Raw genomic sequence first — 27,820 nt, 5'->3', positions numbered from 1 at the left:
TAAAACCACTAATATCTGACCTACTTCACACCTCATAGACCAAAAATGTTACAATAAACTATCAATTTCAACCAAAAAAAAATCCCGTTGCACAATATTAAAAAGAAAAAGTGAGTGAAACCGCAGGCGAGTGCTTGTTTTACGATTTCAGTTTATGCGTATCGTATTATAGTTTCGATTCTAGATCATTTAAATAGCGAAACAGGAGCACTGAGTTGACATTGATCTTTGAGACGCCGGCGCACGCGCATTGCCGAGATATTTTGTTACAAAAAGAAATTTATTATTGCAGTTTTCTTTATTTTTCTTTTCATTTTCAATTTTGTTGTGCAGTGTAGTGTTTGTGTTTACGTGATAATAGTATTTACAATGTAAGTTTGTTTTGTTGATTTTGTCTTATTTTTATTTTATAATGTTAAGTTCTTTTATATGAAACAAGAGTGGTGTAAGGAACGAGTTTATTTAAAAAAGTGTGATATCATAGTAAAGACTGCACGAATAGCCGATCGGTTGGTAGCAAAGCCACTGAGCGCGTCGTGTCGCTGGTTCGATCCCTGCGTAGGACAAGCATTTGTGTGATACACTAGTGCTTCTTCTGAGTATTTTTACACGTTACGTGTGGCGCAACTAGAGTCATTACCTTAACGTTTTGAAAGTGCCTGGAAAACGGCCTACTTGAAATAAAAACTTGATTTTGATTTTGGTTATTTTTATATTTAAGACAACCTTCGCAACACAAGGATTAAAATCCTTATAGCGGGGGTTGTTCTTTGAAAAATAGAAAAAATCAAGAACCTAGATAATAGATACGAATACACCTTCATGTTTCATCGATGTTTACTTTTACTAGTTTATCCCCGCGGCTTTACCCGCGTGGGTAATGCAATTTAAACTTTCTCTGAACTTTGTAGCAAGTTTAAGTGAGACTAATGATGATAATTTATTGGTTGATAACAAAGAAAACAGCATGGAAAGGCAGATAATTCGAAAATAAGATATATCTTATACTCAATGCCAACTATTAATTTGCTTTTCATCATATAGGCAATATCATAATATATGTAAATCTCGGGTCACAATGTTTGTCCTCAATGGACTCCTAAACCACTTAACCGAATATAATAAAATTCGCGCACTATGTGCAGTTTGATCCGACTCGAGAGATAGAATAGTTTAAATCTCAAGTTATAGTTGCAGTTTCATCTAACCACGCGGACGAAGTCGCGGGCAACAGCTAGTATTATGTATAATAATGTTTAAGTGGTGATAATATCTTTTATTATTTCTAGCATTAAGGAATTTACCTAATCCTTTTTCCTTATTTTTTTATATTTGCATGATTGACTTATTTGATTTTTTTTGACAAATATGCCATTCATGTGGGATAATATACATATTTTATGTATTTATCAGAAGATATTTTCATAGTTTCTTACCTCCTTTGAGTATGTAATACCTAATTAAGTAATCATGTAATGAGACCAAGCTATTGGCCCATTTCTATTGACAAAACCGACACTCATTAATTAATTATCTAGCACAGAAAATATGTCCTCTGTCTAGACATTTGATGTTTTAGTCTATGCGAAATGTGTAGAAACCTAGTTTAGTTCGCGAATTTAATAAGCAATCATATATTACTATGAAGGTATGGAATATATAATAACAAACAAAATAATTATCCTCGTACTTTCAAATCAAATAGAAGAAATGTATGAACTACTTTATTTTATCAAAATCATCCATGTTTGAGTAACAGTGGCATAGGTACCCGATTATGTTTTTTTTTTTATAGAATCGTTCATTTAAAAAGTTAAATTTTCTTAAAATGCTAAAACATCTGTAGTCGAGGAAGTACCAAAATCACAATTTATACTTAAGATCTAAAGACATTTTTTTATCTCTGCCCTATTCTCAATCACTTTAGGTTCAATATACTATAACAATAATCTTTTCTCTCGTTCATCCACACACGTTACCGGACACACAATTTTCTCTAAGATCATCTTTCACACACCCATTCATCTTTATTTTTACTCATCTACCTATTCCATTTTCTCTTTTGACTAAGATACATCCATCCCTGCATTTCATGCCCAAATAAATAACATCTGAAGACATAAAAAAACGTATTTTAAATCCGTTTTAGTATATCTTGTCATCGTTTCCAAATAATCCTTCGAAAATGTTATCCAATTTTGATGTTCAAAGGCGTGGATAATAATGATTACAGGTGTGAAAATTGTATCAGAAAAAAGATTCAAAACGTCTTCAAATGTAAGATTATTGTGAAGAACATATGATGTATATAAAGAGAACCAGTTTTAGGGTGTTTGTTTGTTTTATGATATATTCATATTAATTAATTTCCACCTTCTGTGGAGGTTGCACAAACATTTTAAGCCACATGCACAAAGACACCTAGACTCGAAACAAGGGTCCAGGAATCATACAAATGTTTTTTTTCTATATCGACACGTCTACAATTATCTATGCAGTTAAAAAAGTCCAAGTCGACTTGTATTTTGAAAGTTTTGGACTTATTATTAGTGCCTATATGCATGAACCATCTGGTGAGGTAGTCTAGTAGGAGCCTTTCATACACGATACTACGCGAGTCCTGATTACTCGAAGACTTTGATCTTTAACTATGGCTCCCTATTAATGTTAAACATTTAAATAGCCCTTAGTGTTTAGAGTTTGAGTTTTCATTTCTTTTGCGAATACTTTTTCATGACTCTCTTTTTTTTTCTTCTTCTGTAATTTGAAGTAACAATGCCCAAGAAAACATTTAACACTTAGTCTATCTGTCTGTAAATCCACGAATTATTATTTACCAATCAAGCAAACCCGCAGATTTAGTATACCTTCAGTAATACCTGTAGCGAAAAACGAACAACCTGTAAGTCTAACGTTTATCATTATAGTCTGTATACAGCGTGTTCCTTTATGCACGCTTTAAATGTAAATTGAATTCAAATCTACAGTGTGTGTGACTTGAGAGGCTTTATGTTTGTTTGTAGATAGGGTTGTCGTTTTTGGAAAATTCTGAATTACTGGAGGATTTAAGTTATAAAACAGCCGTTACTTTTATAAAAATGCGTGTTTGAAAAAAAAAGAAATAGTACAGTGAGCTATTTCCAAAACACATTTTACTTACGTAGCTGTAACTTTTTTTTAATGTATTTTGTTGTTCATCGTATTTTCACAGTAAATTAATTGAAACGAAACAATTTTCAAGTGTTTATAAAACTATGAAGAAAGCATTTTTCACACATTTGAAGTGTATTTTTATTGAAACAATGAATTTATGTCCTATGATTTGATGATGATTTATAAATATGACATAGATTTTGTTTGACAACCCTACAGCAAAGACGTATACAAATACTTCACGATTTAGTCGCGAAGCTCAGAATCCATGGCATCCAAACCGCGAGATGAGATCTGCTTGTTGGTTTACTATACTCCTTGTATTACCTCTTCAGGATAGATAGATGTATCTTTATGAGAGCCAAATAAAGCCGTATTTGCTTGATAGGTAAAGTAATAATAAATGGTTTGAATTGAATGGTGCATTAACATTACACAAAAAGCATCCCGTAGCAGCAACAAAGCATTAAATAATAATAATATTCTCCATAAATGAATTAATGAATAAATTAATGCGGACAACTTCACATACATTTTTCTGAACCCAAAGTAAGTTGCTAAAACACTAGTGTTATGGAATTCAGATACATAGAAGGTACCACGAAATAAGACGATTTTTTTTCATTAAATCGTCACTTTACACACATCATAGCAATAATTTATTATAAACCCTACTTGACGTTATAAACGCGAAAGTTTATGAGTATAGATGTATGGATTTTTGCTTATCTTTCAAGACCACTAAACGGATTAAGGCGAAACTTGGTACACAGATAGTTTATAACCAGGATTAACATATAGGATAGTTTTTATCCAGATTTTATGTTCCCGTCGGATCATTTTCGATTCATAACTGGTGTGTTATTAATAATTAACTGTGTGTTTGATCTTTCATAATTAATTTCCAATTCATATAAAAAGGTAAGCGTTTAAGTTAAACCCGGATTCATTTTTAGCGATGTGTTTACGTTGAATTATAAAAAACTGGTAAATTATAATTGTTTTCGTCGGATCATTCTGCCGAAATTCGATGGTCTGAATTATGGTCAAACATTCTGAAAAAGATTGAACCGATATTCAGAATTTAATACAGAAATTTTGGACTTCTCGTATTGTAAATTTTAATTTCAATATTTTTGATATAATTTTCTAAGGTAATTAAAAAAATGACAGATTTCAGTCAATTTTTGACAAAATTACCTTTTTAAAATTTGACCTGGCGAACCAGTACAGACAAGTAGGTATAACTTAATAGTTCTTCTTATAATAAATACACTAAATTACATAAGAATCTTCTTCTTAATCTATACCAATATATAAAGCTGAAGAGTTTGTTTGTTTGAACCCGCTAATCTCAGGAACTACTGGATCAAATTGAAAAAAATTATTTGTGTTGAATAGACCATTCATCGGGGAAGGTTTTAGACTATATACCATCACGCTGCGATTAATAGGAGCGAAGAGACGATGGAAAATGTGGAAAAAAGAGGGAAAATTATTCATTTTCGAGGGCTTCTGTTTAAAAATTCTTAACTAATATCTTCTAACCACGCGGACGAAGTCGCGGGTCACAGCTAGTAATTTATAAAGCAAATTGACGATAAGGAATTGAATCCTTTTTTCGCAAAAGTTTTACTAAATTCAAATCAAAAGCAAAAGTCTGATTTTAATAAGGGTTACAAATTAAAAATATCACAATTCACATACATTACTGATAGCCATCACTTAAAAATAAAAGTGTAAAACGCTGATAGCAATCGCCATTCCAATTAGAACTTTAACACCATAATTATAACAACCAGTTTCATTTGAGACTTAAATACAGATGTTTCTATTTCACGGCTACTGCGAATGTTATCTCTTAGTAATTATGGAAACTAGTCTATTATATGTTTGCCTCAGAAGACGAGATAATTAGCATTTGTAAGAGGTGATAGCGGGTATTAAAATTGTTCGATGAAAGCCTTTTGAGAAATTTTCTTTGTTGGTAACCTTTCATCAAGTTTTATAAGCTGGACTTTTCCTGTCGGGGAAAGAGACGCTTTGGAATCTGGAATATGGTTTGGTTTTATTGCCCTTTCGAATAGAAGACTAGACGGGACAGATGTTGCCTCGAATGTTTTTTTGTGATTCTCTACCAGCCAATACTCATACAAAACACTCTAATTTTACGAGGACATCCGTGATGTAGGTACATACGAACCATAGAATAATATATTTAAAGATAATATACTTTGTATTCGCAGGAAGTTAATAAATGTCCGTTCTAAATAATGGGTGCCAAATCTATAAAAAATATTTTCATACAAAATTTTCCCAAACTACGCTATCGAAAAATATCTTTGAGAAGTCGTGAAAATGTCTACATTCCAAATAAAGGAACATAATATGGGAAGCTACTAAGCCGAGCTTTCAAATATTAGAACAATTCCACCCAGTTTTATATTACGTTATATTAGTTTCACCATACTCCTAAGAAGTTAAAAGTAATAACATTCCAACAAACTTTTCACGGTAACATTAGACGGTATGAAACTCAGGTGTCGACGCAATTTACCGACAAATGGTACTTTTAGTGACAAAATGGTACTTTCAGTGTATGAAATGGGACTCTCCACGCGAGTGTAAGGTAATCCCTGAGGTCTAATTAGGTTGAAACGTTTTGGTAACTTTGAAGTTAGATTTGGAGGTAATTTAGTAATTTTATTACTTGGCAACACCACCTTTATTTGTATGTGTGTATTATCTAAACGTCTTTTTAAACTATTCAAAAACTAACTATTTTTTAAACTATTAAACTAGTCAAAATTTATAACTATTTGTGTGATTCAAAAGTTTGAGGCATTTATCATGGCTTAACACATCCCTGAATAATATTTAGATTTGCCTGTTATTATTTATAACAGATTAACATTAAGATGTTTTCATTTAAGAGAAACCTCTTTCAGGAACTTTCGAAATATGTATTACCTTAATTAAAACTGGCCAGCAAAACGTATACCAACTTCAAAAACGAGTTTTTCCATAAATACATACTTTAATCATGGCACAGCATAGCTTTGCATGTTAAAAAGAAACCCATGAACAAACTAGTCTGTCCACAATGACCACCTCATCCTATTTAATTTTGTTTTCTAGATCACAAACAGTGTAATTACTCTGAAAAACTACATTTCTACGCCCAACACGTTTCTTGCGTGTCCACAAAAATAATTTCTATAATTTACGCTGCGGTTAAAATTCATTCGAAAGTGGACTTTCTTCATAATTGTATTGCGTACGTCTTGAGTGCTAATTTGCTGCGTAATAAGTAATGTATGCTGACCCAGGTGACAGCTGTCATCGGACTGTCACTTTGACGTTTCATATTTGACAGATGTCAGTTCTCGCCAACTATTTTTTGTGGAGGTAAATTTTCGATTCGTTGCGAGCGGAGTCGCTGGCAACAGTTAGTTTTGAATATGTTAGTAATAATATGGTTTTTTTTTGTTAGTTTCATAAAAAATTGTATCTTTATTCACTGGGTTCTGTTTAGTTGTGGAAGCGTGACAGAGCATTACAGGCCGTAGAGCGCCATCTCTTTTCTTCGTCTGCGATAATATTACTAGCTGTTTCGGTAAGCCCTATATAGCACAAATGTTTTCAGTTATCGAATAAATGAAATGGATTTTAATTTTTTTGCAAATATTTTATCAGATTTATGGTTTATAACGTAGCTTCGGGATTTATATTTCATAGTTCAGTCTCGATTAATTATTTTCTGATTTTTTTTTTATATTTTAGTGGTGTATTTTTTCATGTTTTTATGAATGCCTTAACCTGACCGAATAACATAGTTACAACTAGCCGTTGCCAGCGGCCTACTACTAATTGATAATAATCCCATGGGAACATAAAATCGGGATAGAAACTTATCCTAATCCACGAACTGTACGGATAGCCGAGTGATTGAGGTCATCACGCCAAACCCACCGTGAGCGGCTTGTCACGGATTCGATCCCCGCGTAGGACAAGCATGTGTGTGATCCACAAATGCTTGTTCTGAGTCTGGGTGTCTTTGTGCATGTGAGTTGTATGTTGGTAAACCCCCCGCGAAACAAGGATCAAATTCCTTACTGCGGCAGTCGTAAAAAAAAGACTTAAATTATCTCTGTACCAAATTTCGTCCAGGAACATCGCTAGGAAACCTAGAATCTAAAATGAATCTGTATTCCAGTTAAAATTTTAACACAAGCCTTATTAAATTATATATCAAGACGTTCTCTTTGTTTTTAGGTCTAAACACGATGTTTAAAACTAAGTATAATTAATGATTTACAGAACAATCCTCGTGTTTAAAATGTTTTATTATTTTCATACCAAGAAGTCGATTTGGGTTTTTGATATTGTTACAAGAGCGTTTAATTACTAAAAACAATTATTAGTTTAAAACAAAATACTTGACTTTCAGATAATCGAATTTTGAAATGGATTTGTTTAGATACCTACTCTGAATTCTGCAAATTCAATGGCACGTTCTTAAGGGTTCATAAAATAAAATAATGTTAAAACTGTTATTATTTATTAAATTTTGAACCACTGGCTATCGCTTTGAGCGTTAAGATCGTCGATTGTGGCACCATGTAACTATTTATCTTCTTCTAATCTTCCATCATTATGTATATTCTAGCATTCTTCTTCTTCTTCTTTCTTGTCGTTACACTCTTGCCAGAGTGGTCGTGGTCGTCACGTCAGGGGTGGTGGCAAGCTTTACAATCCGCCGCCATTCCTCCCGCACTGCAGTTCGCCTTTTGCATTCATGTAGAGGGCCATTGAGGGCAGTTTTGATTTGGTCTGTCCAACGCATTGGTGACCTGCCTCGCGCTCTTGTGCCTTCGACTTTTATTCTATCATACTATTCTACAGTTGAGTGATGCTTGCTCAAACTTATCTACCCTTGCCAATAAACTTGTTTAAATCTGTCTCATAATTTAGAGCAATTTCCATTAAAAATATTGGTTTTGTTTAAAAGCTAATGTATTAATCAAATGAAACTTTCGCAAGACGATATATTGTAGAATTATGTTTAAGTAATTCAAGTGTTCTTACATGATTTTTTTTATTTCTACAGTTTTCTCAATAGAGGTTTTTTAATTTGTCAAAGCAAGTTTAAATTGTCTTCCTACATATACTTATATAGTATAGAAATACTAACATTGGTCCCCATACTTTGTTAGTAATCAAAGAATTATATTCAGCTGGTTCTTTTTAAACTTAACCTATACAGTATCTAATATTGTTTACAAATTGTTAGAAAATATGTCTCTATTCCTGTCAAAGGCGGAAAACATGCTCCAAAGACAGGCAGCATTTCAACGTGGAATAGCAATGGCTATTCTTTTTCGTAAATCCTTTCGATCCTCTCGATCACGAGAACTTATTTATCTGGGTCCCTCGTTCCAAGCGTTTCAACCAGAAATATCTAAACCATGTAATTACCTTTAAGGATACAACTACTACTTGTTTGCTTTCGCACTTATCGGATTTATACTTTCGCTGTTTTATGGTTTACGCGGTTTCAGCAGCCCATAAAATTGGAATAAATAGGCTCAAAACTTTGAACTCGTCCTAAAAAATACGATCAAGGATCACTAAACCACGTTCCAATTTTAATGCTGACATAATTTAAAGTCTGTAACACAACTCTTAACGATAAAACTTTCCGAACAAAATTAAATAAACCCATCTGTTTAATGTTCTCTAAATAACGTGAAAACAGAGACCTCGTTGTTGTTGCCAAAGGAAGTCATATTTTATGCAGATCCGAGATAAAAGGTGGAACAATATGCGTTAATTGCACATAATTGCGAACAAAACCGTTCGTAAAAGTTTTACTATGATTTGAATAACAAGGGGAAACTAGAAATATCCTCTATTGTTATAATTGAACACTTGAGTCATGTTCTTAATTTTGTGTTAGGGAGTAGATACGCAAGATGCTATGATGATGATGGATGATTGTGATTTTTTGATGGTCTTGATTTATTATTGGAAAACAAAAATGTGTTCTTATGGATGTTTGATTTCAAAATGGATTATTCAATAAAAAGTGAAGAATATCAGTGTTGTAATTCCATGGTGTACAATAAAGATCTATCTAATCTAATAGCTTCGAGAAAGAGATAATTATAATCAGTCATATATTGATGAAATTGCTGTTAATATGTTTGGAATAACAAAAATCCGGAATTCAAGCAAGATAACTAATGTTATAGTGAGACATAATTTGGCTACATAATCCTTTTTTTTTTGTTCTATACTCACAGAAGTATTATAATTTAAACATCGATGATAACACAGAAATCTCATTCCCAAATTGTGTGTTTCCAGATTCCACAATGACTCTCAAGCCAACCCACCTTCTACAAGTCTTCGTCCTTATCACCACATTCCAACACATCCTTTCAATCGAAGACGGTTACCTCAGATACGTCAAAGACAGCTGTTTCCTAAGAGGAGAAGCATTATCCTGCGTCAAATACAAAGCTGTCAAAATAGCTAAGAAAGCAATATTTGGAGACAGCTTGAATAGTAATGAGACAATCAAAGCCAATCAGATGATCAGTCTTGTTCCATTGGATAATGAGACGATAGAAAAGCTTGGTATCAAAGATAATGAAGTGAAGGTTGCCAGTGAACCAAGAGGGTTTCTATCAGAATGGGCGGAGCTGGCAAAGTATTTCATGAAGCTCTTCCAGGAGTTTTTCAAGGTGAAAGGGATTAAAGTGAACCTCCCTGAAGGTGCCAGGACTGTGGAAGAGGAAGAAGATGATGGTGGTGAGTATTTTTTATTAACCCTTAACTTTAAGTTTTTGATGGGTCATTTAAATTTGTACACTAAAATATGACAGACATGAATATTATAAGAGTATTGCACGGTATAGAAAAAGAAGAAGTGAAATAAAACTTGGAAGGAATGTATAAAGTTAGTATAACTGTTCTTTTTTACCTCTTGGTTTGATCGGTATTTTATGCAAAATACTAAATGAAACGGTAACCATTTAAGTTGACAAACGAATTCACTGGAAATTGCATTTAATTTTTTATTTACATATTCAGTAAATTGAGGTTAACTTTAATAAAAAAAACTAAAATAACTAAATAAAGAACAAAAGACCAATTTGATAACATAATATAATAGACAATAGAAAGCTAGCGAAGAAAATAAATAAAACACATTTTTAACATACTCTAAAAGATTTTGATCATCACAAATATGGGACAGGTTGAAAGGGGATTTCCGTGCGATAGCCGCGCTTTCTGATGCTATCATAGAAGCAAACTCGTGGGGAGAAGTGCTCTTTGCCTACTGTGGAAATGTATATTATAATATTGTGTAAAACATGCCCTGAATGAATTTTATCAATCTATGTTTTCAGGAAAAAAATATTTCTATTTCTTAAAACTGAATAAGGGATATTTAAAAAAGGCATCATCCGTAAAGTTATTTTCACCATTTTTGTTCTAAGTTTCATGGATTCGATAAAACTGCAATTGGCCACACAAAGTTTGCTATGTCGGAAACGCACCTTAAACAACCTTTTGTTCTCTAAGTGACCTTTACGATCAAAGAGGTATAAAGAAAATTAGGCCTCATTATTCGAGGCATTTTACTCAAATTGTTGCTTCTTATGTCATGAAGAGTAATCGTTTCCTTTCGGAGTGATGCTGGGCTGAGTGCCTATAGATTTTTTTTGACTATACAAAATAGTATTTACTTTAGATAGTGGTTTATTGTTACTTTCCTCTTTTTTACTACTTTTGCCGTGTCCGACTTGGTCTATTATTATAATCATGTAATTTGTAACACCTTTTTTTCATTGTAGAGTGCGAATGAAGTACTTACGAGTATATTCTTCCTTAAGATTTTTATGAGTGTTTGTCATTATTTTGTCTAATTTTACTGTATTTAAGTATATAGTACACATTCTTTATAATTTTTTTGCAATACTTTTATTTGCGACCAGAGAAAATCTCTATTCGCTCCCTTGCGTTATTTATTGGCGTCCTTAATTGCAGTTGGTAGTGAAACTCGAATTTCTTATTATGATACCTACTTCAATGATACCTACAACAAAATAATTATTTAAGTAATTCTTGTTCGTTTAAATTACTTTAGATCGTTTGTACCATTTTATCATGAATTGTTTATAAAACATAGGTAAAGTGTGTTGCTTTAAATGTAAATTGGTTTACTTGTGACGGAATTTTCATAAGCTTTTGTTCAATTTATTAAATGCCTGAAAATGATTTCGCATTATCATATTCGCAAATAATTTTCATAAATCTGTTGTCACATCGAAATAAACATGGATTAACCTTAAAATGATTCTGTAAACGTACATTTTAATGACCCCTGACAATAAGCCTTTGTTTGACTATTATCATTTTTTTATTTTGTTTTAAAGAATTAATATTCGTGGATAAGTATGAAAAGCGTCTTGACGAAGCCAGAACTAAACAGCTTTCTACAAGAAGCAAAGATTCAGAAGAGGAAAGAAAGGAAAATCTGTCGTGTGTCATCAGTTTTGCATGACAAGGATATTTTTATATATTTTACATTATAATGTAGAAGAAATGTTTATTTCACCAGTTATAGAACTTTTGTTGAAAACATGCCCGGGATTGGTTTAGAACATTTTTTTAACCTGGAATATTGGTCACATTTAATACTTACGGTATGTCGCGATCGACATGCAAATAAGAATGAAATTCTTGAGTCATGGCTTCTCTATTTCACATATTACATTTTTAAAAGGATTGTCATTTAGATAAAAGTACTCTGAAGTCACAAAGAAGCCAACACTTCACCGCTTCCTAAGTGCTCTAGCTGTGGAGAGGAAACAGAGCAAAACACTCCACAGGACAGCACACGTCACTTTTTCGAGTAATGCGAAAAATGTTATCAAAGGACAGGACGTAGGAAAAAAGTTTTCAAGGTCAACGCAGTAATAACAGCAAAGACCAACATCTTTACTTGCTTTTAACTGGTCATAAGTACACAATAAAGATTCCTTGTTACCTGCCACAATCAGTACCGAAAACTCTTTATCAAATATTGATAAAAGTAACAGAAAGTGTTACTTGGGTAGCAGACACGGTAACGCTAATGGACTGGACCAATTTATAAGGGTCCGCGGCTATTTACCAAAGGAACCCTCATAAAAAGTTAGCTTACGTGATCCGATGCTTTGCGGTTCGATCTGATGACAATTTGCAGGTATATCAGAAGGTTTGGTGATCATTATTTGGTGCAGATTTTAATTACCCCAAATTATTTTCAGTTTTCCACTCAACAATCACTACTCCAGTTCCAACTCCTAGTTATTAAATTTCATTCTTGTGTGGCGGTATTTTCACGAATTTGGGAACAGTCAAGGCTCATAAGCAAATGCACCCAAACTTAGAACAAAACTACGTGGATGACAAAAATGCTTACCCTACGTAGGTACCGAAATCGGGACACTTCGCACATTGGGTATGGACGATAAGCGTTTAGCGATCGTGTTCTAGACAATTTACGCCCAGTAGGTTTGCAGTTGGAACCAAAAACATTCATCTAGGGCAATCCAAAACCTCGCGACATATGGATTTAATACCTTAGTATGGAAGTATTTTTGAATCTAGTTCACCCTCCTTTCGTATATCGACCCTCCCTACGCAGGACATCTATATTCTGGTCTTATTATTCACAGTTAGTCTACTGACTTACTTGTATAGTGTCTCCAGATTAGCACACTTATTTGCCTCGGGAACCATACTGTTGGAAACCGAAAGGTATTGCCTTAAGTTTGGTTTAAACTGGTTGAATTGAAAAGCGTTTGTTTGTTGCTAATATTTGAGTTTCGGATCAAACGAATAAATGAAATGAGTTTGTTTATCATTTTGAATACGTAAAGTTTTATTTAGCTACTGAATATATTTCGTTTATTACGCATTAAAAAAAGGAAAAGGTTCTAAACTAAGGTATATAACCCTTGTGTGGCAAGAGGTCTGACAAAACCTATCGAGAAAAGCTACTGACATTTTAGTTCCTGGAAAAGAGGACTAAAGGAAAATCATCACCTAGCGACCTAAAGATCTAGCAATACCTGACATACTATGCTATGACATACTCTACAAAACTTGTGAGACTACAATATAAGCATTAATATTAATTTATTGTAATTTTAAAAATTTCAACATTAATTATTCAAGCAGCTTTGCAAAATATTTGATAAGAAAACTCTTCCAGTAAACCTCCTACCACTTACCAGTTTCAGTTTGATCTTTTCAATTAAACTATAAAATCATAAACAAGGTTTCTTCTTATCATAATTCTAGTAACTTTTAAAACTTCTTTTGATCTTGTTAGACAGTTCCATTATACATAAAACCGACCAAGCACGAGACAGGCTCGCTGCAATGAGGGTCCAGTAAAAATAAAAACAATTTCTCAGAAAAAAATATTGACCATCAGACTTATGACACTACCAATCGTTGCTTAACTTCGATTATTCTTATCATGATGGACAGACAGTACCTATAGACCGTTTTTACCCCGAGGACACGGAACTCTAAAAAACCAAGCTGACTGACATTTAACTGGCAGACTTAAAAAGGTCGGACTGAATCTTGTAAAGGTTAATCATATCCATCCGTTACCCAAAGCGATTTTTGATGTAGGTGTTACCAACAGAAAATATTTTGATAAACAAAACGGTTTTTGCGGTAAAGAAGATTGTGAGTTAAAAGGTAAATATTTTTTGCTGAGATTAATACTACGACCTCACTCCACTTATAGGATTGCAAGGTGGAAAATCTTTTTCCAGATCTTTTTCAAAAACGACTTCCGCATAAATGGAATTTAATCCTTGTGTTTCGGGGGTGTACGGACATACAAATCACAAAGACACCCAGACTCAGAACAAGCATTTGTGGACTCACACAAATGCTTGTCCTACGCGGGGATCGAACCCGCAAATCACTCAGCTATCCGTCCGTGCACATTATAGCTGTCTGGTAAACAATAATGCCGACAGCCAGTCTTACCAAAGGTAAATGATGGGCCATATTAGACAAACGCCATGCTGTGGGTTTGATTCTGAAAGCATTTATGTGATCCACACTTCTTGGATACAATTACGAGCCGAGTGGTTGAGGTCACCCAGCCAAAGCCACTGTTGGCGACATGTCACGGGTTCGATCCAGGCACAAAACAAAAGTTTTTGTTATCGACGAATGCTTGTCCTGAGTTTAGGTGTCTTTGTGTATGTATGTGACTCGAATGTATATGAAACTCCCTGCAATACATTTTTCATTTAAAAAAGAAAGATAAGTATTCTACGTTATCTGCCAAAATCCACATTGAATTCACTAAAACCAGAATCGTTTTATGCTAACACATGACAAAAATCTTAAATCGGAATTAAAGATAAGACTAAAATCAATCAAACAAATTCAACCACGATATAAGGTGAAAGTAACATTTGTGGTCACCAAGTCAAACAGAGCACAGTAACCACAGCCAGCCGGCAGCCGATAATGATGTCGTTCACCCTATTATTGCCATTGTTTAACTTGGCAAGCATATTGTTTGCATTTGACCGATTACGATTCCAATGGAGGATAATGTTCTGATAGTAAATTATTTATGAGGTTTATTGTAAGTTTACGATTCGATGTTCCGTTAGTTTAGTAATTTTATCCAAGACATTGATGATAGCGTAATTTGGGTTAACTCAAAGTGATTTGATTAGATGAGTTTGTTGCCAAAAACATTATCTTTTGTTATCAGATGAATATTCTTATTTTTTCAAGTGTACATACTTTTCTTAAAACAAATGCCGTATCAATGCAATTTAATGGAGAAGCTCGCGGCTAAGCTACTACTGTACAAGTTGATCGATCTAAGGTTAAGCTACGCTTGATACCGTCGGTCCGTGGACAGGCGAACGGCTTGTTCCTCCGTGCATATAACCACACGTTAAATTATGGGTCCCACCAGTTATTTATACATCTCAGATAGTCGTTACAGCTTAGTTCGAAGCGATATAAAACCAGTCTTAATAAGGGGTATCGTGTTTCGCAGGATTGCGGGTTGAGGAGATCAGATAGGCAATCGCTTCGTGTATAACACTGGTATTTCGTTGCATCCGATTAAACTGGAAGCCGACCCCAGAATAGTTGGGAAAAGGCTAGGACGATGATGATCAATGCCATCAGTCTGAGGTTTAAATATTCATCACAGTAAAATCATCAGTCAGTTTTACATTTAAAACCACTTTTCGTAGCGATAGCATCTTTGGTTGTGCAACCCACCAACATAATAAAATACCACTAATACGTTGTTGGTTTACGATTTTGATATGTTTACGAAACACGTGTAAATCGGTCGTAAATTTGCTGGAAAATAATATTATCAAAAGAGGCTATCGTAGGTTTGCATGAAAACGTTTAAAAATATTAAACTAGGTCCCACGTAAAGATTATGAATCTTAAGATGTAGATCATAAGGGTGTAAAAGAAGATATTAGAAATGTAGCTGTCTATAGTTTAGTATATATTTTTGCATCGCCACTTAGTAGAATGACGCTCTTACCTATTTTTTTACAAATACATCCAACTCTTAAAAAATTGAAACAACGAATTCATAAATATATAATACGGATTATGGATGACGGAGATCCAACGCAATAACATTCACAGACCAACTTTTTATTCTATAGTAGATTCCAAGTTTTAAATTGTAGTAAAACAGTGACAGAAAATTGATTTTATTTTTTTCTGTTTCCCAGATAATGAAACGAATGACGCTGATATAAGTTTGACTAAAAGTGTCAAAAAACGTGATACCGCTTATTTAAAATCAGGTCGGTACATAATATTCCTCAAAATTTATTTACTTTCATAGTATTACTAGCTGTTGCCCGCGACTGCGTCCGCGTGGTTAGAAGATATGAGTTATGATTTATACCAGCCCTACTTTTTCCACATTTTCCATTGTATCTTCGCTCCTATTAGTCGCAGCGTGATGGTATATAGCCTAAAACCTTCCTCGATGAATGGTCTATTCAACACAGAAAGATTTTTCCAATTTGAACCTGAGTAGTTCCTGAGCTCAACTCTTCAGCTTTATATATTAGTATAGATGATAACAGGATAGGCAGTTAGGTAGATTGAGTAACAACGTAGTTCATTTTCTTGAATTAATTACTTAGTAATATTGTAAAAAACAACCTTAAACACCAGACCTAAGTCTAGAGTTTCAGGGAAATATTCAAAATTAAGGCATTTAGGTCACATATAAAATACGCATATGTACCTCCTAGAATAAGCTAAAAATTTATGAATCATGCAAAATACACTTGGCAAGGATCAAATTTTAATATTTATGGTGACCAATACGACTTTCAAAAACTAGTCGGGCTATCCCGATAGAGAAGCGTGAGTAAACCGTTGTTAAGTAAATAATTATAAATCCCCTCACGAAAGTTATAATAAGACGTTTGTATGTACATGTAGTACGTCTTTGAGTCTTTTGAAATTTTCCTCGTCTCGTAAATTTTGTTACCGCTTGGCACATCACACTCTTGTGATAAAGCCAAGGAAATGTCAGCTATTTTGCTACTTACATTTGTGGAAATATTGCAAAATATTTTGTTGTGCGGCACATGATTTTGGCAAGAATTTTGGTTTTAAGTAATACTTTGGAGAGTGGTAACAAATGCAGACTTAAAAAAAAATGGCACTCGAGCGAGGTAAACTGAATACGGTACGGAATATGATTTTTACAGAAAAGTGTAGAAAAGCAAAGCAAGTAAAAAAAGAACTATCAAAATGTATGACCATTTCAATTTTGTTTGTTTTCATAGCAGAAACCAAATTATGTTATCTGTGATCATTTCAACGAAAGCGGAGCCTTAGTTATAAAGTTCAGTTTTCATTCTTAGGTTGCGGAAATCTAATAATAAAGATTGCAAGTTCGTTAGTTTACGTCTCTAGCGAAGTCAAAATGACGGCTCAAATATACACATAGTCAATTCCAAAAATTAAGGAACTATTTACTTAATGTCTGCATTGTAATATTTGCATTTTAAAAATGACTTTTGCTTAAAATCACATTTTAGCCAAATAATCAAATGAATACTACAAACTTTAATTAAAAAAATTACATAAAAAACGTCACGATTCAAATCTTAATACAAAAAGAAACATTATTTTATTACCTATTCACAACATTTCCTCCACCATCGAATCCACGTTTTACAAAAAACCAGAGCAATTAACAGCACTATATAATTACTATATAATTGGAATTACCATAGATCCATGGGGTCATAAATATTTGGGTCATTTCGTGAGACTCGACCCGTTCCGGCAGATGTATACCACTGAGGCAAATGGCTATGTAATTGAATTTATAAACGTTTCTGGAGCATGAAGTTATCAATGATGAGATTTGGATAATTATTTGGTTTTAATTTCGAATCGGTTTGTCTCTTTGTTTTATATAATAGCCTTGTCATGGTGTTTGTGTTCTGTGTTCGTTTCGCACGTGTTGATAGTATTGATGATTTGGGTCGAGATGTTGAAATAAAATTTTGTATAAACTGATTCAGTATAAATCCTTAGCTGATTCACCTTCATTTCATGGTTTAACTTTCAATTTTATGAGTAGTTGCCACTTAATGTGTATGCTGTAAGTGAAACGAAATGATAAACGTTTATTTCAAATAGTCCAGTAATGAAGTAGAGTTTAAATAAAGATTTTTTGTAAAAAATACCTTCTGTAATACCCAAATATCTATGTTAATATCCCTAGAAGCGCAGAAGAAAATTATCCATTCAAATTTCAGACCGACCGAAACGCGAAAAACTTCGCAGTCCGTCGCGTCGAAACAAGTCGGGTTATTCTAATTAACAGTCGGGACAAAATTATTATTGAATAAATAATGATTTTCCTGCCTTACGAAATAGAAAAATACACGATCTCAATAAATGTAAGAAAATAAATAATAATCAATTCTAATGATAATTCCAGCCCGAGGTAAGAAGAAGAAGTTGGCGCTCATCATTCCGTTCCTGACGCTACTGGCGGTGATGAAGATGAAGCTCCTGCTAATCCCGATCCTGCTATCAGTGCTACTGCTGAAGAAGTTGGCGTTGATTGCTGCTTTGTTGCTGCCGAGTTTGTTCAGCACTTTGAAGGCTTGTAAGGTAGGCAAGGTACTACATACCATATACATACATTTTGCTGTTTATTCCAATACTTGTACGTAAATGTGTGTAATAGCGGAGTGGTAAATATCACCACGTCAGATCCACTGTTCGTGTCGCGTAGGATAAGCATTAGCGTGATCCACTATTGATAGTAGATAGATCACCCTTTGTTTTTAGAATAGGTATTTATTAGAATAAACAGGTTATTAGACCATTATATTTCAATCATTTTTTGTCTTTCTGTCTTTACGTAATTCAACATTCCAGTTTGGGTGTTCCCGGAAAAGTCAATTAATAAGAAATCGAATAGCCTTGATTAGTGTAATAAAACAAAATATTTCTGCCTTCTTTACCGTGTGTCTTACACTACATAGAAAAGACTAATATTGAAGTAAACATTTATTTAATTTTAATATTATTTTAAAATCGGTTTGTTTTTGCTTGTACACACGAAGGCCGAAATTCGTATCGAATAGTATATTAAGTCTGAAGACAAAACTTCACAGTCCGGATATTGGCAACCGCAAACATCTTTTTAACAGAAAATATTCAATCATAAAAGAAAGAAATATAAAATATATTTTTTGCAACTCAAATCAAACATGACATAAACATACTTAACACCTATTCAAACGCACAAAATCTTGAGAAAGTCATTTACACTACTATTTCTGCAGCATTAGAAATGGCTGTAAAAAGTAACTTATTTCACCACTAATTGCATATTGGAACGGTTTTTCAGCAAATTGGTATTTATGGTAAAATTTTATGACTCCCGGTTACCACAAAATTGCGTACGCGGTGCGCGTGTTGCGTTCGTCGGCAATTTTCGGTTTTGCTAATTTGCCAATTTTCGACGGCTTTGATAACTTTATTTAGAAGTTACAATGGCATGGTCAAGACTTTTTTAAACCTTTGGAAAAAAATAATGAAATCTGGCCGAAAAGTTTGATAAATGGATCTTTATTAGCGCATTTAAGTTTTGAGCACTTGTCGGTGTGGCTCGTTCATCATTCTCAATCCTATGCCTTTTCTTTTACTTCCTTGTGTTATCACTAGTTTGACCTCTTTAAATCTTCTTTGTTTTTTTTTCGCTCTATTTCTCTTTCAGCCCATATCTGGTCGTCGATGATATAAGCAATAGATTAATAAATATTAGAGTCATTATAATGAATTCGATTATATGTATACTTACAGTATAAAAATCAGGCATTATTTTTCTAATTTTGCCATACCTCATTATCATGTTTTTGCGGAAAGAACCTACGTTACTTTCCAAACTTTTTATGAAATACGTGACCACGAATTTCTAATATCTTTCCTAGAGTTAACGATTTCTAATAAGAACTTCAAGGACAATCATTATCTTTTCTACGTGTCCAAATATAACACATATTAATTTCAATCATCAATAATGATACAACCGTAACTGAAACATAAATCTATAATGGAATAGAGTTTAGATTAAAAAAATAATATTACTCAATTGTCAAATAAACAATCCTTAGACCCGGTAGGTATTGGTACATTTTGTATTCTTTCTAATGTCATTTTATTTATTTCCGTTCATCATAATCACATATACAAAGAAAACAACCGCAATGTCATAGCTTTATCAGCCACTCCCGTTCCAAACGCAACAAATAAATAAATTTATCTGTGTCCACTTGAAGCTTTTATAGATACGAATGACCTTGGCACGAAACTGTTTGGTTTAGTGAAAATCTATGGGATCGTGTGTTTGTTTGTTGGACTTAGATTAGTGGAAGCTTTGGAATAATAATATTGTGATAGTGAAGCTGGTATTTGGCGTGTATTTTTCTTTTTTTATAATGAAGAGTAATCAAGTGCCAAATATTGGAGCGATTATATTAAAATTTAAAAGTTTTATGTACATTATTTTTAATAATAAATATTGTATTTATGTTTTTGCGATATTTTAATATTAATTTTTGACGACCTCCGTGGTCGAGTGGCGTACGCACCGGTTTCAAGGTGCCGCTAGCTCTGAGGTCCCGGGTTCAATTCCCGGTCGGGTCAATGTAAAAAATCACATTTCTACATTGTCTCGGGTCTGGGTGTATGTGATACCTTCGTTGTATCTGAATTCCATAACACAAGTGCTTTAGCAACTTACTTTGGGTTCAGAACAATGTATGTGATGTTGTCCGCATTTATATTTATTATTAATTTTCTGAGATTATGGGGTTTGTCGCCTTTTTTATTATAAGACTACAAGACATCTTTTTGTTAATAAAAGTGTTGGTTAAAAGCTGCTTCTGTGATGAACAAACCTGAACTTACAAATTGATTCACTTACAAACCATGCAAACCAAATGCCTTGGAAAATAATTTTGATTTTACTAGCTCAACTGACCCCGTTTAATACACCTCATCAGATAATTTCTAGACTAATATAATTACACTTGGACACAAAGGCAATTGAATAGTGATTACGCAATTCATCAAAAACCTTAAACGTCACATCGATAAAACGTGCAGAGGCAGCCATCAGTAGTGGACTGACGTAGTTTGATCAAATTTTGGCGTGGTATAGATTCTATACTGAAATGCAGGTTATAAGGATTGACGTCATCAATCCAAGCTATTAATAGATAGCGGCCTATCTAATGTTTTACTTACGGTGGTAACCGGCAGATGAGTCAATACAGCCTTAATGGAAGTTTTCTGTTCGGTTTTGGGTACGCCACTTTTACTTTTGTTTAAGAGTGGTACAAATGCTCTAGATTTTCTGATACTGACTACAAAATAATATTGGTCTGAATTTAATTTAGGACTTGGTTGCTAAAATATCTTTGAATAAAATAATCCTAGAGATCTACGCGTCCTCAATAATCCTCTCATGTTTAAAATCTTTTAATTGCTTAAAATCTTCTCAAGATTGTATTTTTTTTGGCCGGTACTTTATGGAAATTGAAACTCAAATGTTAAACTCAGTTTGAATTTTAATTTAGCTGCAAATTTAGATTCACGCAGCATAATCACAAAACAACAATGTATTATTAGGACGAAGATATGATAAAATAGGACAAAATGTTTGTCATTGATTAAATTTTACTTAATCACCTTTTATTACCTAGTTACCACTTGAAAATCCCCTAACCCTAATACCATGTGCGGACCCAAATAATATATAACACATACCTTTATCTTCCAGCATCAACATCATCCAATGTCATACTCCTACTTCGGGAGCAGCGACACCAGTGACTACGCAGCAGACTACAACAACAACTACGCTTATTCTGCCAGCGGTGGCTACGGGAAGGACTGGGCGTCGAACAGGGCCTACAATATGATGAAGCACAGGTCTACCCCATCGCCTGCTTACATCACGGCGCCGGGAGTCTTAGCTTAGAAATGCCATAAGTATTATATTATTGACTGCTTTCTTCTTTCGTGTCCCTCTTGTCAAAGTTGACGTGGTTATGTTAAGTTCATATTATTGGTAGAGGAGAAAACGGTTCTTCCCGTGGATTGACTGCTCTACGTATATACTAGGTCCTTCTTCATAATTACTATGAGCTCTTTCTTGCTGACTATGAATGGAGACTGAGTATTTATTTTCTGTGACAACGAAGATTATTTATAAAAGTAATAAATTATTTTTTATTATATTACGTTTTGGTGAAAGATTAAGTATCATTATATCTGTATTCTTCAAGGGTAGAGTTTCTTGCAAAATCCTAAATTGAATCGCGCCAAAAACACGTCGTCTTTTGAGTAATTTTTGCATTCTAGAAGAAATATATTGACCATGAACACCATTTACTTCTATGAATATTATTCCTAGAAAAGTTAAATTTGAATGACTTAACCGAAATCGTTACAAACTTTTATCGTTATTGGAAGAGTCCCAAACGACTTTAATTTCTGTTAAATATTAAACTACAGACAATATTACAGACAAACTACACAATTGAAAGCGCAAACCAGAATTACATGGCCCAAATTATTCCCATCGCAGTCATATAAAAATTGTTTTAGTATACAATGGTAATAATAAAAACACATTTTAGTACAAACCAGTCTGGATTCTTATCTCTGTTGTTACTTAACCTAGAAAACTGGAAACTTGGCTGAAGGCTCTGGCTCGAATCTTCACTCTAGCACTTAAAAAGATTTTTGAACAACGGTTACTTAAGTGTGAAATCCATATGACCAAATACATGTACTGATGGTACTTTTGGCTATGTTAAATTCAAGCAGTATATGTTTGTTTGTACCTATGGCTCTTTTAAATGACCATCACCGTAGGAAAGTTATTTAAAGGTACAGTTGAGACATACAGTTCAGAATATATGAGCCCTATCGCTTGTTACAATATCAATTATCACTCATGGCTAAAAGATGATACATTTTAGGTACAAGTTTTAAGTGAGTGTTTAGAAGATATTTTAAATGACTGACTGACTGGCTAAAAAAACGAATATGATAGATATCATTTCAGCCCACAAACTTTCAAAACGGCTAGAATTTATCTTTTTTTAAACTTACTAAGCACGTGTTGTTTGTGTTCTTTTAGATTTCTTTCTTTCGACCAAGTCGAAAAACCGGAAAAATATTACCTTGAATTGAAATTTGAAGAAATAATTGCAACTTTCATGTTAATCCAATTCCCTGTATTACCAGAAACATTTATACCGGCACGTTCATTATTATACATATCCACATATTCTACCATAACTGTCTACCAGTCATTTCCTTGCATTCAGTTACATAACATTGTAGTTGATGGGACATTCATTGTGATTGGTTCTGTATTTAGTATTATACATTTTTATGCCTTGTTGTCAGATCTATGTAGCCTTTGGATTTTCCTTTAGTTTTCTTGTGATTATTTCTCAAAAAAGTATCAGTATAAGTAACTTGGTAAAAGTTAAATAAATCATCCCCTTTAAACATATTTGTCTCATATAACTGGGCTATCACTAAGAAATGATAATTAGTTCCGGTAGGAAGATTTCGATTCTATCGCTTTCATTAATTTAGGGATCAACGGAACAGTAATATTGTCTTGGTCTATTAAAAAAATCCAAAGGTCGGAGGCCGTAAGGAGGAGTTTACTTAATGACTATCACTTGAAGTCGAATGATACATACAACTGCAAAAATATTCACAACATCTCATAACTTAGGGCAAATTTAGACGATTCGAGAAATATTATGGAAGTTGCAATACATTGTGCAGCCGTCCAGCTCGGGTATCTAACGTGATATATGATCGCCAGCTATGTATTACAACCTGCACGATATTTCTTGCATCGTCTGAATTGGCCCTTACTCTTCAGGAATGCAGGTGTGATGGTATTGATAAAAAATAGTATATGACGCAATTTAATATGTATTATTCCACTGATTAAATAATTATACAAATATTCAATTTAATTTATATACAGTTAATTTCGTATTTACCGTCCATTTATACAGCTTTTTATTTATTACAATAATAAATTATTTGACTATAGTATCGTGTAGAAATTAGAATTAATAATTTATTTTATTATAGTTTAGCGTTAAGGAATTATTTATTACATTTAAATTATTATGTAATTAATGTATTCACAAAATATTGTACAAAGTGTTTTAACAAATAAATGATGAATTTATACAGTTGTTTATTTTACTTCCATAACATTTCCCCGTCCCGCGAGTCATATGTTAACATTTATATTGTTTAGCTATTGTATCTATTGGCAATTTAGCGAAGGAGTAAATGGGTTTGTAGAGGATTTATAACAGGGCCTTCTAAAACCATTACAAACATAAAAATTCCGCGGTCAAAAGCTAGCCAATGTTAGCACCCAACCAACTTATGAGTGTATAGGTAGAAATTGCACCTTATCCAGAACTGACAGACTGCTTGGTAAAACTAATAACTTTAACAATAAAGCTGCAAGGGTCAGTGTCTGAAATGTTAAAATATGTCCATCAAAAACTAAAGAGGAAACACGATTGAGCAATATACGGCATAGAGCGGCATCTCTTTTACACATATTGCTATCCTTATCCTATATTTTTATAATAACTATCGTGAGACTGATTCATTATTAAATGATGTAACGGTTTACTCACGCGTATTTATCGAGGTAGCCCGACGCGGTGGGATCGCGAGCCCGACTCACGATCCCGCCGCGTCTGCTCATGATTAAGGACTCCGGTTGGGTCCGAAACTAGTCGGGCTACCCCGATAAATACGCGTGAGTAAACCGTTACATCATTTAATATCCTTATCCTTTACATATATATTTTTCACTAACCTTTTTGTTACTACTTCTTTAGGCAAGTAACCATTATATGACAATATTAGTTTTGGTGTAAAACGATAAAGTTTTCCGGTTAACACTTTGGAAGTCTCACATTGTTTCGTTCGATGCAAGATTGGGACTGTAAAAAGTTTTATTGGGACAACGAAATGGACCCTTCCATCTGGTGAATGTGTTACAGCTGTCGTTTGTTTATATTGTTAGTATAAACGATGTTGGGTTTTGGAGGAATTCTTTGAATGTGTTAAACAAATTATTGAAGGAAAGATTTTTCTTTGTCTACTTTTCACGAACATTTAACAATTTTAGTTTGTGAATTTCTACCTTGCCGTCGCTCTTTTTTTGGGGAAGTAGATAGGAAAATAAGCTTGCTGAAAATATTCGGAGTAAGAAAGTTTTGTAGAAGTTTAGGGTTTAGATCCTTTTTTGGTAATTTCTAACTAGAGCTGGAATTTTTGAAAAACGTATCCACGTCAGTTCAACCGTTTAAGCAATTTATTGCCACTGAGAGACACACACAGTTTGACCGAAATGTGTTTGTGACACACAGCGGTCAAAATAATAACTACCCTATTTTTTAGCCAAGGTTAAAAAGGAAAGAATTCTGTTTTAAGTCATTTGTAGGTACGGGTTTTTAAATAAAACAATTAATTTTAGCTAAAATTTACTTAGAAGTCGTTAAGTTGCAACGGGAAACCTCATGATTAATTACTCCGGTTGGTCCGAAACTAGTCGGGCAATCCCGATAAATACGCGTGAGTGAACCGTTGCATCATTTAACACTAAAACTCCACCCCTCATGTTGAAGTAAAACAATAAATTAACACAACCAACAAGGAACGTTAAGCTAGCTTTGCACCGTGACTCCGGTTGCGCTCCATAAACATTTACTGCACATCTCATTGAGTATCAATAAAGAAGATTAAATGTCTTTAATGTGAGTACCACTTCCCATCGTTTTATGAACACCTGGTACTTCTGAAAATGGTTCGCTTTGAGATGTTTGGAAGAATTTTCGTCTATTAGACGAATATTTTAATTCTGTTTTTACCCTTTGAGTATGAAACCTCAACGACATCCTACAGCAACTTTCTTAGCTCTTCGACCTCTTTGAAACATCAGACGGGAACGGATGAGGCGGAACTATTTCTGCAACGCTGACCAAGTGGCTAAAAAGTATAAAAACTAAAAGACCATCATATACATAACATAGAATCGACTGCACGGATAGCGGAGTGGTTGAGCCGACAAAACCCACTGAGCGCGTCGTCTCGCGGGTTCAATCCCCGGGAAGGACAAGTATTTGTGTGATCCACCAATGTTTGTCTTGAGTCTGTGTGACACCCTCCGCGACACAAGGATTAAATTCCTTAACTCCTTTCCTTCCTTACCTTCTTAAAAAAAACATATCTAACAGGATACACGAATATGTAATACCATTAACTTACCTTTGACGGAATTCTGTTTTATATTTACTTTTAGAAATTCCAATTCTATAGGACATCTTGACAATACATAATATGTCACCTCTCACGAAAATTGGATGTAGCGGAACGGGAGTTATGACTCCAAAGCCGGTCTATCTACAGACAATTTCTCAAATATATTTGTCACCCAACACTAAATTTATGACCCTTTCAATCCCTTTTTGATTTCGATCTTAATTTTCACTAGTTTTTGTTCCAGTGGCAATAGAAATACATCATGTGTGAAAATTTCAACTGCCTAGCTATTACGTTTCTTGAGATACAGCCTAGTCACGACTGACAGACAGCGAAGCCTCAGTGATAGAATTCCGTTTTTATCCTCAGGTTACGGGACCCCAAAAATGTTATTTCAATTCAATAGTATCTTTAATTTATAGAACAATCGATAGTTATCAAGGTCATCAGTTGTAAAAAGTTCACGTCTAAATTACAGTATTTCACTGAAATTGCCTCGAAATGGTCGGTAAAATAAATGCCATTAGTTTTTATTAGCGGCCATTTTCATAATTTTATGTAACCGAATGTTGGATATTTTTAGTTGCTTTATTATATCGTAGCGAGCTTTTTATCTTAATGTATCCTTATGTTACTATGATATGAATATAATATATTATGTATAGGTGTATATTTATAGGTATTTGGTGGCGTTTATAAAGATCTATAACCTAAGGTTAGAAACGGAACCCTGTTACAAGAGTGGGGATGTGTGATGGTTTGTCCTTCCTCTGTCATTAGGCTGTTTATCATGAACCATTACAACAAAATACAATAAACACATACATCCGTTTATGGTACAGCCTAAATTTGAAAGGACAGTTTATTTTATTTTATTCAGGCTATTTGTACGAAGTATCTGTCCGACTCACAACTGACTTAATTTCTATACAAATAAAAGTGTTGTTTGTGCAATAAGTATTTACAAGAGGGCTTAAAAATTATTGTATAATAATTTAAGTATTCGGTTCCTTTCAAAACTGAAATAAAACCTCAAAAGCTTTTATGGCTTTTAATTCCAGCGTCTTTTGAAAAAATACTTTCAAGTCAGTAAAAATATAATCCATTTTTATAACCGAACACTCCACAATGTTGCTCTAGTGACCACTCTGTGAATTAGTGATGTAATCGTTCCCTTCCCGGGATACGGGATTGTAACGCTAATATTTAATGGGATTAACGGAGAGATGTTCCTAAAATTATGAGTACCATATAACATTTCTTGAATTAGTTATTGCTCGTTTTCCATTATATTTAAAATTTAATATAAAAAAACTTAGTAAGTAGTTGGATTTTAGACACAAAAAGTCAAGGAAATGTGTATTTCGATGTATTAAAAGTTTCCCACTAAATTAATGCAGGATTGGAATAGGTTTTATGAAATTACATAAAGACATTGAAATGAAACTACTTTTACGGATTTTATCACGGTTTAATTTTAGATTTTAGTTCCCGGCGTTTCGAAACCCTTGCAGGTATCATGGTCACGGGGAGATGCTCAGATGACGAACTATATGAATCAAATTGCACTGAACTTAGAAGAAGAAGAACCTAAGTTTGTGTAAAGAATCACGTATATTGCATCTACAATAAATGCATATACGTACTTTGAATTTTAAGCATAAAACTACAAATGCAGTTATAACAATCTCTTTTAGAG

The 27,820-nt window shown here is 33.6% G+C and overlaps 1 protein-coding gene across 4 annotated transcripts; it reads left to right on the top strand.

The window, feature by feature from the left end:
* Positions 1 to 135: 135 nt before the first annotated feature.
* LOC113498740 lies at positions 136 to 21,908 on the top strand. 4 transcript variants are annotated; one of them, XM_026878889.1, is made up of 5 exons: positions 136 to 371; positions 9,523 to 9,969; positions 15,969 to 16,043; positions 18,215 to 18,399; positions 21,572 to 21,908. In XM_026878889.1, the coding sequence occupies exons 2-5, from the start codon at positions 9,531 to 9,533 to the stop codon at positions 21,770 to 21,772; spliced, it is 900 nt and encodes a 299-aa protein (XP_026734690.1). In that variant the 5' UTR covers positions 136 to 371; positions 9,523 to 9,530; the 3' UTR covers positions 21,773 to 21,908. The 4 variants fall into 4 exon arrangements, with proteins under 4 accessions (XP_026734690.1, XP_026734698.1, XP_026734681.1 ...); XM_026878897.1 differs by lacking the exon at positions 136 to 371 and having other exon boundaries at positions 9,054 to 9,969; positions 18,215 to 18,390; XM_026878880.1 differs by lacking the exon at positions 136 to 371 and having other exon boundaries at positions 9,054 to 9,969.
* Positions 21,909 to 27,820: the final 5,912 nt, after the last annotated feature.

Source organism: Trichoplusia ni, chromosome 1, assembly GCF_003590095.1.
Source record: "Trichoplusia ni isolate ovarian cell line Hi5 chromosome 1, tn1, whole genome shotgun sequence".
Lineage (NCBI taxonomy): Eukaryota > Metazoa > Arthropoda > Insecta > Lepidoptera > Noctuidae > Trichoplusia > Trichoplusia ni.
The sequence above is the reverse complement of the archived record's forward strand: the minus strand, read 5'-3'. Positions and strand labels throughout refer to the sequence as shown.